The sequence below is a fragment of the Euprymna scolopes genome, chromosome 1 (assembly GCF_053919585.1).
Source record: "Euprymna scolopes isolate OS-2025 chromosome 1, ASM5391958v1, whole genome shotgun sequence".
NCBI lineage: Eukaryota > Metazoa > Mollusca > Cephalopoda > Sepiida > Sepiolidae > Euprymna > Euprymna scolopes.
In genome coordinates this window covers 179866505-179882521 of record NC_136482.1, presented here as the reverse complement: position 1 = coordinate 179882521, position 16017 = coordinate 179866505, and the positions used below count along the sequence as shown (strand labels likewise).

At 31.3% G+C, this 16017-nt stretch overlaps 1 protein-coding gene across 25 annotated transcripts in view; it reads left to right on the top strand.

Annotated features, from left to right (window-relative positions):
- The window catches only part of LOC145277800 (neurofibromin-like), a 345586-nt gene that overhangs the window by 306201 nt on the left and 23368 nt on the right, over nt 1-16017 (top strand). For 4 of the 25 annotated variants that reach the window (XR_013868231.1, XR_013868216.1, XR_013868230.1 and 1 more), the window contains one exon: nt 12200-12304. The exons of 17 other annotated variants lie outside the window; for them this stretch is intronic. Coding sequence is in view for 3 of the 8 variants with exons in the window: in XM_080129791.1 (XP_079985917.1) it covers nt 12200-12222 (23 nt within the window). In the remaining 5 variants the exon portion in view is untranslated. Of the gene's footprint in view, nt 1-12199; nt 12305-16017 lie in introns of those variants that run through there. 4 more of the 25 variants (XM_080129814.1, XM_080129797.1, XM_080129791.1 and 1 more) reach the window with 1 other exon arrangement.

The following is a 16017-nucleotide window of genomic DNA, read 5'->3' as shown; positions in this document are numbered from 1 at the left end:
CAGTTGGTTGATTATAACTAGCATTAAATCAGATAAACAAAACAAGAAAATACGCTCACGCTCCCCACATTACTAAATAAATTGATTTAATAAGCGGTGATTGAAGGGTCAATCAACTTGCTGAAGAATGTATAAAACATGGCTGGAAAACTAACATCTTTTCTTGAAATGAGGCCATTAAAAAAGACAAAGGAAACATGGGTGCTTGAGTCCATCAGCAGGATGAGTATATTTCTCCTGTATCCTTGTTGCATTGTGGCAAATGGGTTCCCCTCTCCTCCTAAACACTTTCCACACAGGGTTCGGAAATGGGTGGGGAGTAGGAGAAATGAAAAATCCAAAATATGTAAATGTCAAATAAAAAGCATAAAAAAAGAAACCACTGAAGTTTCAGATAAATCTAGTTCAGATTCAGAAACGGAATCCTAAAACCGAAATCTAAATCAAAATTTTTCTAATTTTATAATTATAGTAGCAACTGAAGGAGAACCGATATCAAAATTGTCTTCAAAATAGAGATCATATTTTCAAACATGATGAAGAAACTAAATAACAGCACACTACTAGTGGAAGTATAAAGCTAAAAACATAATAAAAATCTTCAAATGGAGACTTTTCAACAAAACGCTGAATATCAGTAAAGAGTGATCAAGAGTTCAGAATTATGCTTGTGCTCCTTGGAAGAAATCAAGACTAACTTGAGAAACCAAAATGTTATTGATTTAAAAAGAATCTTAATTAAAAGATATGGTGAAACTATCGCTACAAACTCCTACATTCTAACTTTTTAACACTCACCAAATCCCAAGTAACATCAAAATAGGATATGGAAAAATGAACATCGCCAATACATACCAAATTTCCTCAGATGCTACAACTGCCAAAGGTAGGGACACCATTGAGACCAGTATACACGCTCTCCAGTGTGCATGAGGTGTGGAGAAAATGAAACCCATACAAATTGCCAAAAAGAGCCAAAATGTACTAACTGCCAAAAAGGCCATAGTGCAAACTCAGAAGAATGCAACAAATAGAAGGAAGAAAAAGAATTACTAAAATAAAATATACTAAAAACATAAACTTCCAAGAAGCTCATAACCTAGCTGAAAATACAAGATACTCTGAAATAACAAAAAAAAAAAAAAAAAAAATACAGCATACCACCAAACTAAATAATCAAACAGCAAAATTCATCCAACATCAAACCTGAAGATATTATGAAATTGCTCGATGGAATAAGGGAACTAATGGAAGCATAAAAAAAAAACTATAAAACAAATCAACATCGAAAATAAAGATTACAAAACTGAACAAAACTCAACTCAAGACTTACAAAACTCCAAAGTGCTACAACATTCATAGAAACAACCCCTCACCAAAAAGAAAAAAAACAAACACCAAAAACCTCCCATGAAGGAAAAGGAAACGAACCATCAACCAATAAAGCTCAACTTCCAAACCAAGAGACTCGGTCCAAAACAGATTTGAGGAAGTGGACACGGAAGATTGAAGATTAGTCACCAACGACTAATAAAAGTTAAAAATAAATACATAAAATCAAACCATAACCCCAAAAATCATCCAATTGAACTGCCGAGGCCTAAAACCTTACATAAATGACCAATTACTTCTTTATAACAAACCATCAACCAGCCATTATATCTCGAAGAAACTTTTTTAAAAGTCAAAGATAAAGTAAATATAAAAAACTACAAACAGTATAATCACATCCACAATACCCAACAGAGAGCCTCTGGAGGAGTATCTATCCTTATCCTATCCATCCCACAAGGCAAAATAGATCTAAAAACTAATATTCAAGCCATTGCTACAGAAGCCATGCTAAACAGAACTATAAATATATACTCTATCTACATTCCACCCCAGGATCCAATAAAAGAAACAGAGCTGGACAAAATAATAAATCAGTTACCCAAACCTTCTTACTGTTAGGTGATTTTAATAATCACAACATATATGGGGATCTGCATACTTGGATGAGAAAGGAAAAAAACTTGAAAGAATTAACAACAATGACTTGTGCATAGTAAACAATAAATTCAACACATACCTTCATCCTACTTTGGGCACCTACTCAGTACAAGATCTATTATTGTGTGACCCCACTATCTTCATGGACTACAACTGGAAGGTTCCAGAAGATTACTGTGATAGCAACCATTTCCCAATGGTTTTGACAAATCTGAAAGAAACATCTCTCCCAATGGAAAATAAAAAAAGCGAATTGGGAGGAATACAAAAAAAAATGCCAACAAAACTTCTCAGAGGAGGAAAACCCAAATAAATCCATAGAATACTTTTCTAAAACATTACTAGCCATTGCACATGAACGTATACTTAAAAGTAGCAGAACTAACAAACAACAAAAATCCTGGTTTAACGATGAATGCCAAAAAGCAATTTGCCAATGTAAAGCTGCTTTATGAAAATTCAACTCCCAACCAACGAAGTACAATCTAAACCTTTTTAAGCAAAAAAGAGAAATAGCCCGTAAAGTTATCTGAGAAGCAAAAAGGATATGGAAAGATTATATAAATAAAATAAACTCAAAAACAAACCCCAAATATGTGTGGAACGTGGTAAGGAAAATTTTGGGCAAAAACTCACCCTCACCTTTAAATCATCTACAAAACAACATAAAAATAAGAGAAAAAATATAGCAAATCTTCTTGTTAAAACTTTTCAAAACAATTCCTCCGGTAAAAATTACAGTCAATCCTTCTAAAAACAAAACGAGATACAGAAAAAAAGATAAACAAATTAAATTTCAACTCAAACAACAAAGAAGAATACAACTATCCTTTTACTAAAAATGAACTCTTAAAAGCCATAAACGAAGCACATAATACAGCTACTGGTGCGTTTCTGAGTTTCTATGAGTTTCTGAAACAACTTCCTCCCAAATCGATAACACCTTTTAAACATGCTCAACAAAATATGGTTCAAGTGAAAGCCACCCAATAACTAGAAACATGCTAATGTGATCCCCACCCCTAAGCCAGAGAAAGACAGTTCAAATCCACAAAATTTTAGACCAATTACATTGACAAGTTGTCTTTGCAAATCATTTGAAAGAATGATAAATAGACGACTGAACTGGTATCTGGATACCAACAGCTCAATTGTCAACATACAAAGTGGTTTTAGAAACAAAAGGAACGATGGACGATATAATTAGATTGGAGACCTTTTAACAAATAAGTTTTCATTAAAAAAGAACATGCAATAGCTATTTTTTTTTTTTATTATTTAGAAAAGGCTTATGATACATGATGACAAGGTATAATAAAAGACCCTTACAATCTTGGATTAAAGGACAGACTACCAATCCTGATAGAAGATTTTCTATCTGATAGAAGTTTTAAAGTAAGAATCCGACCAATCTTATCAGACACAAAAATACAGGAAGAAGGAGTCCTACAAGGATGTATTTTATCAGTTATGCTCTTCAATATAAAAAATTAATAATATTGTAAATTATCTAAACAATAAGATAAATCACTCCTTATATATGGATGACCTTGTAATCTGCTATAGATCAAAAAATATTTATACTTCAGAATACCAACTAGAGATGTGCATAAACAAACTAACACAATGGACTACAGAAAATGGCTTTAAATTTTCAACAACCAAAACTAAATGTGTCCATTTCTGTAATTATAGGAAAATGCACAATGACCCTATGCTCAACCTAAATGGAAAAAAAATTGAAATAGCTGACCAACATTAATTTCTGGGACTTGTTTTTTGACAAAAAACTCTTTCATCCCTCACTTAAAATATTTAAAACAAAAATGTTTCAAAACCCTTCAACTATTAAGGGTTATAGCAAATGCTAAATGAAGATCAGATTGCTCATCACTCCTCTAAAATTATATAGAATCCTGGTAAGAACCAAACTAGACTATGGAAGCTTTATAAGAAATGGTTATCTTAAAACTCTGGATCCTATCCATCACACAGGATTAAAACTTGCCTTGGGATGCATTCAAAACCTCCCCAATAGAAAGCTTATATGCTGAAGCCTATGAATTTCCACTAAAATTGAGACATGAAAAAATGTTTACAATATTATCTAAAGCTCCAATCAAACCCAAAAACTTCTGCCTATTAGTGCACTTTCAATCCCAACCACACACATCTATTAAAAAAAAAAAAAATGCAATTAAACCCTGTGGTCTTTACATGGAAGAAACAATAAAACCACTTACAGACAACTTCATAGATCAAACCAGCATCGAGGAAAATTTCACAGAACTCATATTCTGGCTGTTAAATCAACCTAAAGTCACACTAGATTTGACAATATATTCTAAATCCAATACTCACCCCGCAGACTATAGAGAAAAACTAAACAATATTCTAGATACTTACCCAAATTGGACTCACATTTACACGGATGGTTCCAAAGATCAAAACAAAGTGGGATATGCCGCTATTTCAGAAAACACTATTCATCAGAAAAGGTTACCAAATAACTCCTCAATCTATAGTGCAGAAATGACAGCCATAAACTTGGCTCTAGATATTATCACCAACCAAAACTCCAAGAAATTCATAATATTTGTAGACTCATTACTAGTACTAGAATCATAAAAAAATAAAAAATTAAACAATCCCTTACTAATCAAACTGTTACAGAGGATCCATTTTATCATGCAACACAAAACTTTCTTCTGTTGAATTTTCTAGTCACTATAGTTTCTGTGGAAATAAAAAAGCTGATATGGCGGCCAAAATTTCCCTAAAACTCCAAATAAGCAACAGAAAAGTTCCATACCCATTACATACATTGTTAGCTTTTCTTACTTTACGGTTGATTATGGCAATGGAGATTTTGAAGGGAACATCTGTACATCACTGTTGCTGAAAATGTCCTAAAGTTTATTTGTGATCAACGTTCTCCCCTCTTCTCAAAATAAAGAAGATAAAAGCGAAATTATAACAGAGGAGGAAAAAAGGTTGATCAGCAGAACAAACGTTACAGGAAGTGAGCTTCGTAGAAAGACAATGGCAAGGAAGTTCAAATAGGATTGTTAATTAAAGTGTTACCGGGATAAAAGTTTTAAGAGTGGCGGTGAATTTTGCAACAGTTTACAACAATTCGGGACCATTTACAGTTTTAAGTTTGCAATAGTTGAGGATAGTGTCCAGTTTGGGATAGTTGGTGGCTTGTAGGTCCCCTTAGAGACATTAATTAAAACTGGGCAAGAGTAAATCAGGCCGAGAAGAAAATTGCTGGGAAATGACATGACCAGACAGCTAGTGAAGGATAACATTTAGGGTTCCTTTTTCTACGCTACATAAACGATTTTACACACGCAGCTTAACTGATTTATATCAAGGACTCTTGTGTTTTATCATAACGCAATCATCATAAAAATGACCATCAGATCAAATATCTACACAAGCGTCTTCTCTAACATATAGTTTAATGTTAACACACATATCTTACTACAGTCAAAGTAGGTTGAGAAAATGTTAGAAAATGGAGAAATTCAGATTCTTTGGAAGAATAACATCACATGAGCATATTTATTAGAGCACCTAACTTTGTTGTTTTTTTTTTTTTGTTTTTTTTTGTAAGCTTGCCTGGGTTTTAATGGATCAGGCATAGCCTTTCGAAACTTTGGTTCTACATTTTCTATCAATAAAAATAGGGATAAAGTTTAATGAGTCTGAGCTGGAAAAAGAAAAAATAGTGAAGTGGGGTGGACTTATAATTTTGATCATTTGATGGCCTTTAGTGGAAGAATTCTTCTTTATTTTGTATTATGTTAGTATAATCCTTTGCCAGCTGAGACTTAGCCATTTTTAGCTCTAATAGAAACATATTTGCATATGTATAACAACGTTTATATAAATAAAAATTGATGTTAAAACAATATACAGCTCTACTTATTCACCACACAGTAAAGTTCATGGAATTGTGCAATCTTTATGAACAAAACTAGACATGAAATGCATATATTTAATTTATTGCAAACTAGCAGTTCAGCCTGGCTTTGCTCGGGCCCTATGTACTTTTCATAACTTTATGTGCATATGTGTGTATATATATATATATATATATATATATAACTACTTCATTTATAACTTTATAAATATTAAATTAATTTAAAAAAAATAGATGTACTAATACGCCAAATGTGATGGCGAGCAAATTTCTTCCTTAAAAATGAAAACGTAAACAAAAAAGAATCCTATGGTTTTAAAACCCTTAAAAATGCGAAAATAGCAGACCTTTTTAATAAACTTTGACAATGACCTTTTAAATGTAATTAAAAACTTAGAATTTCACAATCAACCTAACAGTTTCTAACGGAAACTACACAAAATCGTTAGAAACAAACAACTCTAATAAAATCTTTGTAAAAGCAGATAAAACTAGAAACTTTTATAAAATAGATACACAAGAATATAACAAACTAATCACAGCAAACATTGCAAAAAACTACACAAAAACTAGATACAAATGAATGCGGCTACATAGATATAATAAATACTGAAATTAAACAAATTACCGATAAATTAAAAATTAGCAATAAAGTTGGCAAATTGAAACCTAGAGAGGCATACATTCTGCTGAAAGACCACAAATGGGACTTTAATAATAATCCCAGCACCCGCTTGATAAACCCAACTAAGCCAGAAATAGGTAGAATTAGAAAAACAATACTTTCTAGAGTAAACAAACAAATCAAACAAGACCTAGAATTAAACCAGTGGGCAAATACTGCCGAAACAATCACCTGGTTTAAAAATATAGAAAACAAAGATAAATGTACGTTTATACAGTCCGACATCATAGACTTCTATCCCTCGATATCCGAAGAACTTTTTAACATTGCCCTAGAATTTGCCGAGGCATACACTGATATATCCTCGGAAGAAATCAACATCATTAAAAAATGTAGAAAATCAGTTCTAATAAATAATAACCAATGGATAAAAACTAAAATGACAAATTCGTTTGATTTGGCGATGGGTGCCAGGGATTCTGCAGAGGCATCAGATCTTGTGGGATTATTCATTCTATATACCCTCACAAGCATATTTGATACTACGCATATCGACCTATATAGAGATGATGGACTAGCTATAAGAAAAGACTCCAACAAAGTCAAGGGAGATAACTTTAAGAAAATCATACACAAGGAAATGAAAAAATTAGGCCTAAAAGTAGACGTACTAGCCAACATAAAAATAACAAACTTCCTGGACGTCACGTTAAACTTAGATAAAAACACATATGAACCTTACTTAAAAGATAATGCTACTCCAATATACGTAAACCCTAAATCCAACCACCCACTATCAATTATAAAACAGATTCCTAACTCGATTGTAAGTAGACTCAGCAATAACTCAAGCGATGAAAATGCATTTAACAGGTCAACCAATATCTATGAAACAGTTCTAAAAAATAGTGGATACAAAAATATTGATATCAAATATAAGCAACAAAACACCAAGAACTATAATAAAATTAAAAATAGAAGAAAAAGAACTATAATTTGGTATACGGACCCATGCAATCAAATGTTAAAAACAAAATTTGGCAAGAAATTTCTAGATCTTATTGAAAAACACTTTCCCGCAACCAACCCCTTACATAAAATTTTCAATAAAAATGCCTTAAAGTTATCCTACAACTGCTGCGAAAATTTAGAGATGATAATTAAAGCACATAACAAAATATAAAATAAAAACAATGTAAACAACAAAAAAATAAACAATAAAAAAGTAGACACCATGACAAAAATAAAACTAACACTAGCAGAAATAATAATAATAATAATGAACCAACCCCGGACAACAACAACGATACTAGAAATAAAAATACTAATAACGAACAAGATAAATGCAACCGTAGACACCGCACACTTTGCCCACTTCAAAATAAATGTCTAACCAAAAGCGTAGTTTACCAGGCCATAATATTTGCGAAAGAAAACCCAAATAACAAGAAATATTACGTAGGTATGACTTCCTTAGATTTCAAAACTCGATATTATGACCACGAAAGTACATTGAACAATAAAAAAACACCATATGAAAACAATGCTAGCAAATAAATACTGGGAACTCAAGGAAAGCGGACATTCGCCAGTAGTCGAATGGAAGAACAGGCTACCACATGTAGAGACCTAGACGGCCCATGTAGATTATGCCTTCATGAAAAATTTGCTATCCTTTACTTTAAAGAACCCCAACATCTATTAAACTGTAGAAGAGAAATAGCAAACAACTGTGTTCACAAGATAAAATTTACTCTAGGGTAGCGATACAAAATAATTTTAAAACTAACAAAAGCAATAGGAAATAAATAAATTAAATAAACATGAATATACATAAACTATCACACTATGTGCGTATATGTATATATATATATATGTATGTATATGTACATCTCTATATATAAACTAACATAAAAAAGAAAAAAACCCTAACCTAGATGTAAAACAGGTCAAGAAACTAGATATCCAGGCTAAATAGAGCACACACAAAGGAACAGGTCAAATAGAGATCAAATAGGCCTTTGTCCGGTAAGTGCATGTTCATTGGCTGATAGGAAGGGCGCGTTGAATACTAGAAAGCTGATTGGCTAACTAAAATCTCAATAGAAGGTGCGTATATAAAAACAACAGACAACCACAAAATTCGCGCATAAGCCTGAAGAGTCCTAGAGTGAATGAAACGCGGAATATTTAGTGTATCTTAATCGCCATATATATTTTATAACTTACTATATATATATATATATATATATATATATATATATATTAAAAAGTTTGACTCTTGTCCAGCTAACGTACATCTAAAATTTCAAGTGTTTTGACCTAAAATTGGCAGAGGAGTTTGGTAGAGTTTGCAAATGTCAATTCTTTCAATTTTGACTTCTTGGCAGCCAAATTTTCTTCCAAAAACTGATTAAAAAGCTTGCTGCATGTCTGAATACCCTTTATGTAGAATTTCAAATGTTTAGACCCAAAATTTGCTGAATAGTTTGCTAGAGACCGCAAAGGTCACATCTTTTGAACTTTGACCTCTTCGTAGCCAAATTTTCGGCCATAAACCAATTAAAAAGCTTGCCCTATGTCTGAATACACTTTATGTAAAATTTCTAATGTTTAGACCAAAAATTGGCTGAGTAATTTGGTAGAGACTGCAGAGGTCAAATTTTTTAAAACTTTGACCCCAGTTTTGGCGTCTTAATATTTATTGTTTTTGGCTCGAATCAAATTAAAAAGTTTGATCCCTGCCCAAGTAACTTACATCTAAAATTTCAAGTGTTTAGACCCAAAATTTGTGGAGGAGTTAGGTAGAGTCAAATCATTGAACTTTGACCCATCAACAGCCAAATTTCTGGCCAAAAACCGATTAAAAAGATTTTCCCAAATCTCAATACCCTTTATGTCAAATCTCGAGTCTGTAGACTTAAAATTGACAGTAGTTTTGTAGGGAAATGTACATACAGACAATTTCACTTTTATAGATATATACACTGATGGGATCAGTTGTTGATTCAATGATATAATTGAATTTTATATTTTCATTATAAATCCTTGTGTAAATGTATTTGGGATAAGGATAAAGATTTTCGAGCCAAATTCAATATTTTTACAGTTATATAAGGAAATTTCACTGAAAGTATAAAATTATGCGATATCAAAATGAAACGTGTTGAAAAAAGTTTTTTTTAATAAATAAAGTATTTTTTAAAAATGTGTTTGAAGAATTTAAAAGTTTAGTGTTAAATCTTTATTTAATACTGAAAAATATGCATATATATATATGTGCGCGTGTGTGTGTGTTTTTATGGGAGAGGGACGTTTCCATTGTTTTTTAGAAAGTGTTAATAAAGTTTAGAGGCATTGACTATTTATGACATTGGAAGCAGACAAAAATGAAAATTAACAATATCAATTCAGAAACCCTAGCATTTTTTTTTTTCTTTTTTTAAATAAAAAGGTAGGAGGAGGTTATCAGATCTTTTATTATTAAGAATAACTTATTCCAGAAAGTTATATAAATATTTATGGAATAAAAAAAATTCCTATGCATTATGCAAGTTTTAAAAAAAGGGGATTTTTATTTATTTATTTTTATTTTATTTAGATTAACATTTTTGGATTCTAATCATTTCGATCTTCCACACAGCTGTTTGTGCACACTTGTTTCTCTTGGTGGTTTAATTCAGTTAATTAATGCATAAATTTACTACTTCTTATTAAGGGTAGACTTTAATGCTTGAGTTTTTTTTTAAGGACTAAAAATTTTTCTGCCAACAGAATTAATGATGAAAAACTGTTCCAATGTTTAAAAAAAAATTATTTTGGAATTCTTTTTAGATGAAGGATAATTTGTACTTAGATTACTCAGACTATTGTTCTCATCTTGGACGTTTATTATGTTTTGACCAATATAATCGTCAAACTTTGTCAGCATATTATTCTCACATTTCAGCTGATGTAACCTCCAATCTCTGGGAATATCTCTTTCAATTCGGTAATCTTTGAAATTCTGGAATCTATACACAAGGACACATGTTATGTAATAATCAATTTTAAGTAACAGTCTTCTGAAGGTTCAATTCTCATTCCAGGCAATACTAAGAATAGAAATTACGGAAAAAACTTCTACACGTTCATTGCTGATGGAATTAGAACAAATATTTAAATAAAGGATTCAGTTTGAAATACTGTACAGATTGTAGAGACAAAGATTTCTGAGTTTAATAAAATACACCTGAAGGTTTAAAAACATACGGATAACATCCAAGATGAAAACACTAGTCAGAATAATCCAAATCAAACAGATTATCAATCTGCATCTAAAAAGTTCTAAAGCAATTTTTAAATTATTTTTTAAACATTGACACCAAAAGAGAAACGATTTTAATCAAATAATTAAAAAATATTTGGATTAGCTTTTTCTTCATAGATTATCTTTCATATAAAATCTAAAGCTTATAAAAAAGAATCCATTTAAATTGGTTTATTACATTTTTTTTAATTTTTTTTTTTTTTTTAATAAAAATTAGCTAAAATCAGTTTTTATTTATTTACTTTTTATTTTATCAAAATCGTCTCCATGCAGTTCTTTGGTTGAACAAGTGTTGATAAAATCTGAAAGTAAAACGTTTTGTTTATTTTTTTTATTTTGGTATTGACAATGTTGGATAAATTGTATTTGTGATGAGTGTCCATGTTAAGGAGGAAGGATGTTATCATAAATTATCTCTATCAGTTTCACTCTTAGTCATCTTATTATCAATGTCTGATATCACAAAATCCTAATAAATAATAAATTATTTAGGTAGAACTTATTTTACAACAGAACGATTTTTAAAAACTTGATAGCCACTTTTCCCACCAAAAATTACACTAATTCTATGAACATAGATATAGATATCTGTCAAGCTTGTTTTATTTTTTCTATCTCTCTTTCTTGGCACAATTCTCTTGGCTTTCAACCTCTCTCTATCTCTCAATAGTTCTCGTTTGGTATAATTATTTTCAAAATTCATTTTTTTTCCTTTCATCTTTAATACTCACTGGGTGATGTCTTGCTAGATATTTTAATATTTTGACAGCCCTTCCATTATTCCCACATGGTTTTTAGTCGACTTTGTTTCCATGAAAGATATTCTCATTTACTTTTCTATTCTTCTTAGTTTGAAGTTTCATATTTTATTATTATACTTGGTTAATTGCATGACACTGCACTTTTGTCTAATAACACTACGACCTACTGAATCCTCGCACTTTTTTTTTATCTTCTTGCTCTTTCTTTTCCCCTCACTCACAAGACACTTTTGTTATTATCCAGTCTATTAATCCTTCCCTCACTTTTTCTGGGGGTCACTGCACGCTGCTCTTCTTTTTTTCTGTCCATATATTCTCCATCTCCATTTTCCTCCTCCTAGCACGTCTTTTAATACCATCCTATACTGCTGCTGCTGCTATTTGTCTGATAAGTTTCTTTGGCAGTGTGCTGCTGCTGATCAGTTTCAGCTGTCATCAGCTCTGCCCCTTTTCCTGAAGCATTCAGCGTGTTCCACGACATGTCACTAAAAGTGTTAGTGACGTTTGAGGAACATGCAATGACCAAAAGCATCCTCTTGGACTTCCAAAATATTACGCCTCACGTCTGTTTTTCTTTTTCTTAGGACAAAACTTGAGCGTGAATTGAGAAGACTAAGATGGAGACGTTAGCAGTAAGTTGATTTGACTTCAACTATCTCTCACAAGTTTGATTGAAACACAAGAACAAAGTAAGAAGGAAAGATATTAATTTTTGTCTTTTTTTTTTTTCTTCTTTCATTTCATATTTTCATTTTTATTTTTTAATTAAAAAAAAAAATTTGACTCACAAGAAAGTGGTGTTTGAAGATGTGTGACTGCTGGGTGGAGTTTTTTTATTTATTTATTTACCTATTTTTTATTTATTTATCTATTTTTTAAGTTGTGTGAAGGTTTCTTTCCACCCCACCCCAATAATGGCTCATTAGTTCGAAATACCATCTAAATATCTAGATCACTGGTTCCCTTTTTCAACCTCCCCACTGCTTTCATTTCAGCATACCCTTTGTAACCTTAACTCAGAACACGACTTGTAAGACTATGAAAATATAAGCAAATCTAAAATAAGTAGATTATATTTGAAAGAAAAATGAAAAGATAAAAGTGAATTTGTACAACTAGCACACGATATACTTTTATGGTAGGTGTTCGACTGAGCTCTAATCTATGGCCCCTCATAAAACGTTCACAACAAATACTTGCCTAGCTAAAACAACCCCCAACTTTCCTCACTCCCTATCTGTGCTGAAAACTGAATGTAAATTCCATAAGAGTTTCTTTCCCAGAGCTATCCATCTGTGGAACTCAGTACCATTTGCCTGCTTCCCGGCTGACTATAACATAATCTTCAAGTCTAATGTGAATAAATTCCTCTTGAGTTATCCATTTAGATAATCTAATCCTACCACAGCTCCACCGTGTCTTATCTTGTCTCATCTACCTAACATTTAATCGTTATCCTTGAGTGGCCTCTGGGCCTTGATAAGTGGTTACCCACCAAGAAAAAAAATACCTTCCATTCTATTTTTCATTTAGTGGAACTGCTAGTAAGGGTTATGTACTTTTATTTTAAGCAATCTCTTAACTCATTTCTGTTTTTGACTTGTACCTTCTCAAATTCAAATGGATAGTTTTCAACACAAATGATTTTTTTTATGTTGTAACTTAAAGAAAATTACTTGCTGACCTCATTTGGGCTCATAACCCCTGGGGTTGGGAACCTCTGATCTAGACTAAAGATGCTTTAGTATTTATTGCATGTGGTGATTCTTGTCCAGAATTTGCCTTACATTAAAAAAAACAAAAATAAAGAAAAATCTTTGTGCTGTATATAGTTGTGATGAAACGGAGATGTCATATTCCAAAATTCATATAAATTAATCAAGTTAATTGTTTTTATAAAGAAAATTTGTAAGCAATTAATGGGAAGTCGTAGGCATTAAATCTCGTAAATTTGAATTATCGAGTTATCTCCTTTTTTAAAGATTATTTTTTAAATGGCAGATAAGAGACAGTCACTCTTCAGTTTCTCATAAAATTTTATTTAAAAATGAAACTACTTGATCAATTACAGGATTTTTGGAATATATTTTTATTTCGTCACAACTATGTACATCACACAGATTTTTCTTTGTGTTTTTCAATATAGGAGGAATTCTGGACAAGTTTTATGTTGCATAAAAAAAAAAGCATTCAGTAGAAGGAAACCTAATATAGCCATGAAATTAAAAATTTAAATTTTAGCAACCTAATCCATGGGGGAATTTTTCTTCTCTCCTGGGTCCATGGCAAAGCAGATAATTTATTAGATGCAATTCATTCAAATAAAATTTAGTGAGAACAGCTAAAAAATGTTTTTAATGTGTATCTTTTTATTCATTTTTCACATTTCTATAACTTTTGCCATAAAACTATCAAATTGATGCAGCTTGTCGGTTGCCAATAAAAATAGAAACTTTTTTCCGAATATGATTTTGTTTAACTGTAGAAATATTCAAACTTTTATGTTTCCCTATTGAATGTTCATTGCAAGAAGAATGCCATGTACAAAATTGTTAAACTATTTACTATAATTGTTTGTAAAATTTTTATTGAAAAGATCTTCTAATGCTCATCTATGATGGCAGTGATCATTGCTTTGAGCTTTTTATTCAATGATAAACTAAAGTGATTACTTGGGACTTTGCCTCTAGATCCATTGTGGTTAAGGCATGTTCACCATCAAAAATCCTAATCCTTTCTCTCCCTCCACACACACTTGTTGGATTAAATAAAATGTTTTTGTCATTTTACTTGTTCTATTAACAATCTGTTTGCTAATCTAGTTATTGCTAATAATACTCTACTGACAAATGACAAGTGTCGTGCAATTAGTTTAATGTATTTCCTCATTGAATTTGTTTAGATAATTTAAAGTTTTTGCAGATCTATTTTGTTAAACTAATAAAACTCTTGGGAAAGGTATGAGCCTACATTTCTCTTTCTTCAGATGTTAATAATTAGCCATAATTATACTATCAATACTAGACACCAGAACATTCAGCGCTGGACAAGGCGCACACTGCTACTTAATTTGACACTCATAGTCTTTAAATCAGTAATAAGTACATTTCTCCTACCTCCATCAAAATAAAACTTATATAACTGAATTCACAATAAAATTTACTTTAAAATGGTATTTTAATATTTTTGTTGTGATTTTTATATTCGAAGAAATCGCTATTAAAATCTGACTATTAACGACAAAACATGCCAGCATAGCATGCCCGCTCGCGGTAGATGACTTTTTGCAAATTAGCAGGTGGGGTGTCTTCACATGAACACTTGAAGCAGAAGTTGTACACATCAACGTTTCTAATTGTTTTAGCTAATTAGAGAAAACAACTGTCTTTGCTATGGAATTTGAACAAAACACATACGTCTTTCCAGTCAAAAGTTAGAATATCTCAAAGTTGACGCTTTGTAGTACAAAGATAAGTAAAGATAGAAACTGTGTTCAAACGCTATTTAATGGCGAAAATATTAATTTCTTTTGTCCTAAAATTGGAAAAGAATTGGATAAAAACTTTTTATGCACAAGTAGATAAGTGACATAAATGTAAACATGAGAATTTTTGTGTGCCAAGATGTGCACAAAAAATCTGTTAACAAATCGTTTGTTAACTTATGAACATAAAGTATTCATTTTTTTTGTTATTTAAATATAATTTTTTAATTATGGAAAGGAAAAGAATATTTAAAAAAAAAAAAATTGTTTGAAAAAGAATGGCCGACAATGACCACGCTTTTAAATGAGTCAAAACACACAAACCACTTATCCAGTTAAGTAAAAGAATAACATTTATTGGGTTTGTTTTACAATCCACAGAGGTATGAAAAAGTGGTCAAAAAACAACAAATAAATGTTACCAAAGGCAAGTTACTCTTCTATTTACCTCGATAAATTTTTGGTGTTGTAAATGTTTATTCTGTTAAAAAAACAAGTAGTGTCGAGCATTACATGAGAACAAAAAAAAATGGGCACAATGTTGCTTGAAGTCTCGACAATGACTTTAAAAGAAAAAATAATACTGGTAGAAACTCACCCGCAAATTGTCACGTTAACTTGAAGCCGTTAAAATGAAATGTAATTATACTAATTAGTTTAATGTACTTGAAAACAATTGTAATCTGTACAAATTTCCTTTTATTTGATAAGCTACAAGCCATATTTTTTTGTTAATAATTTCTTTGAATCATGTCGTGGAAGCCATCTTGGATTTCCTGGTTACCATCTTGGATTTTTCATGGTGTAATGATGACAAATGTCCATCAGAATAATATTTTGCATGATGATAAAGCCTTACCTCCTATTTTTTAACTGTTATTATGATGTTTCTACTTAAAGCCCTTAAAATGAAACTTA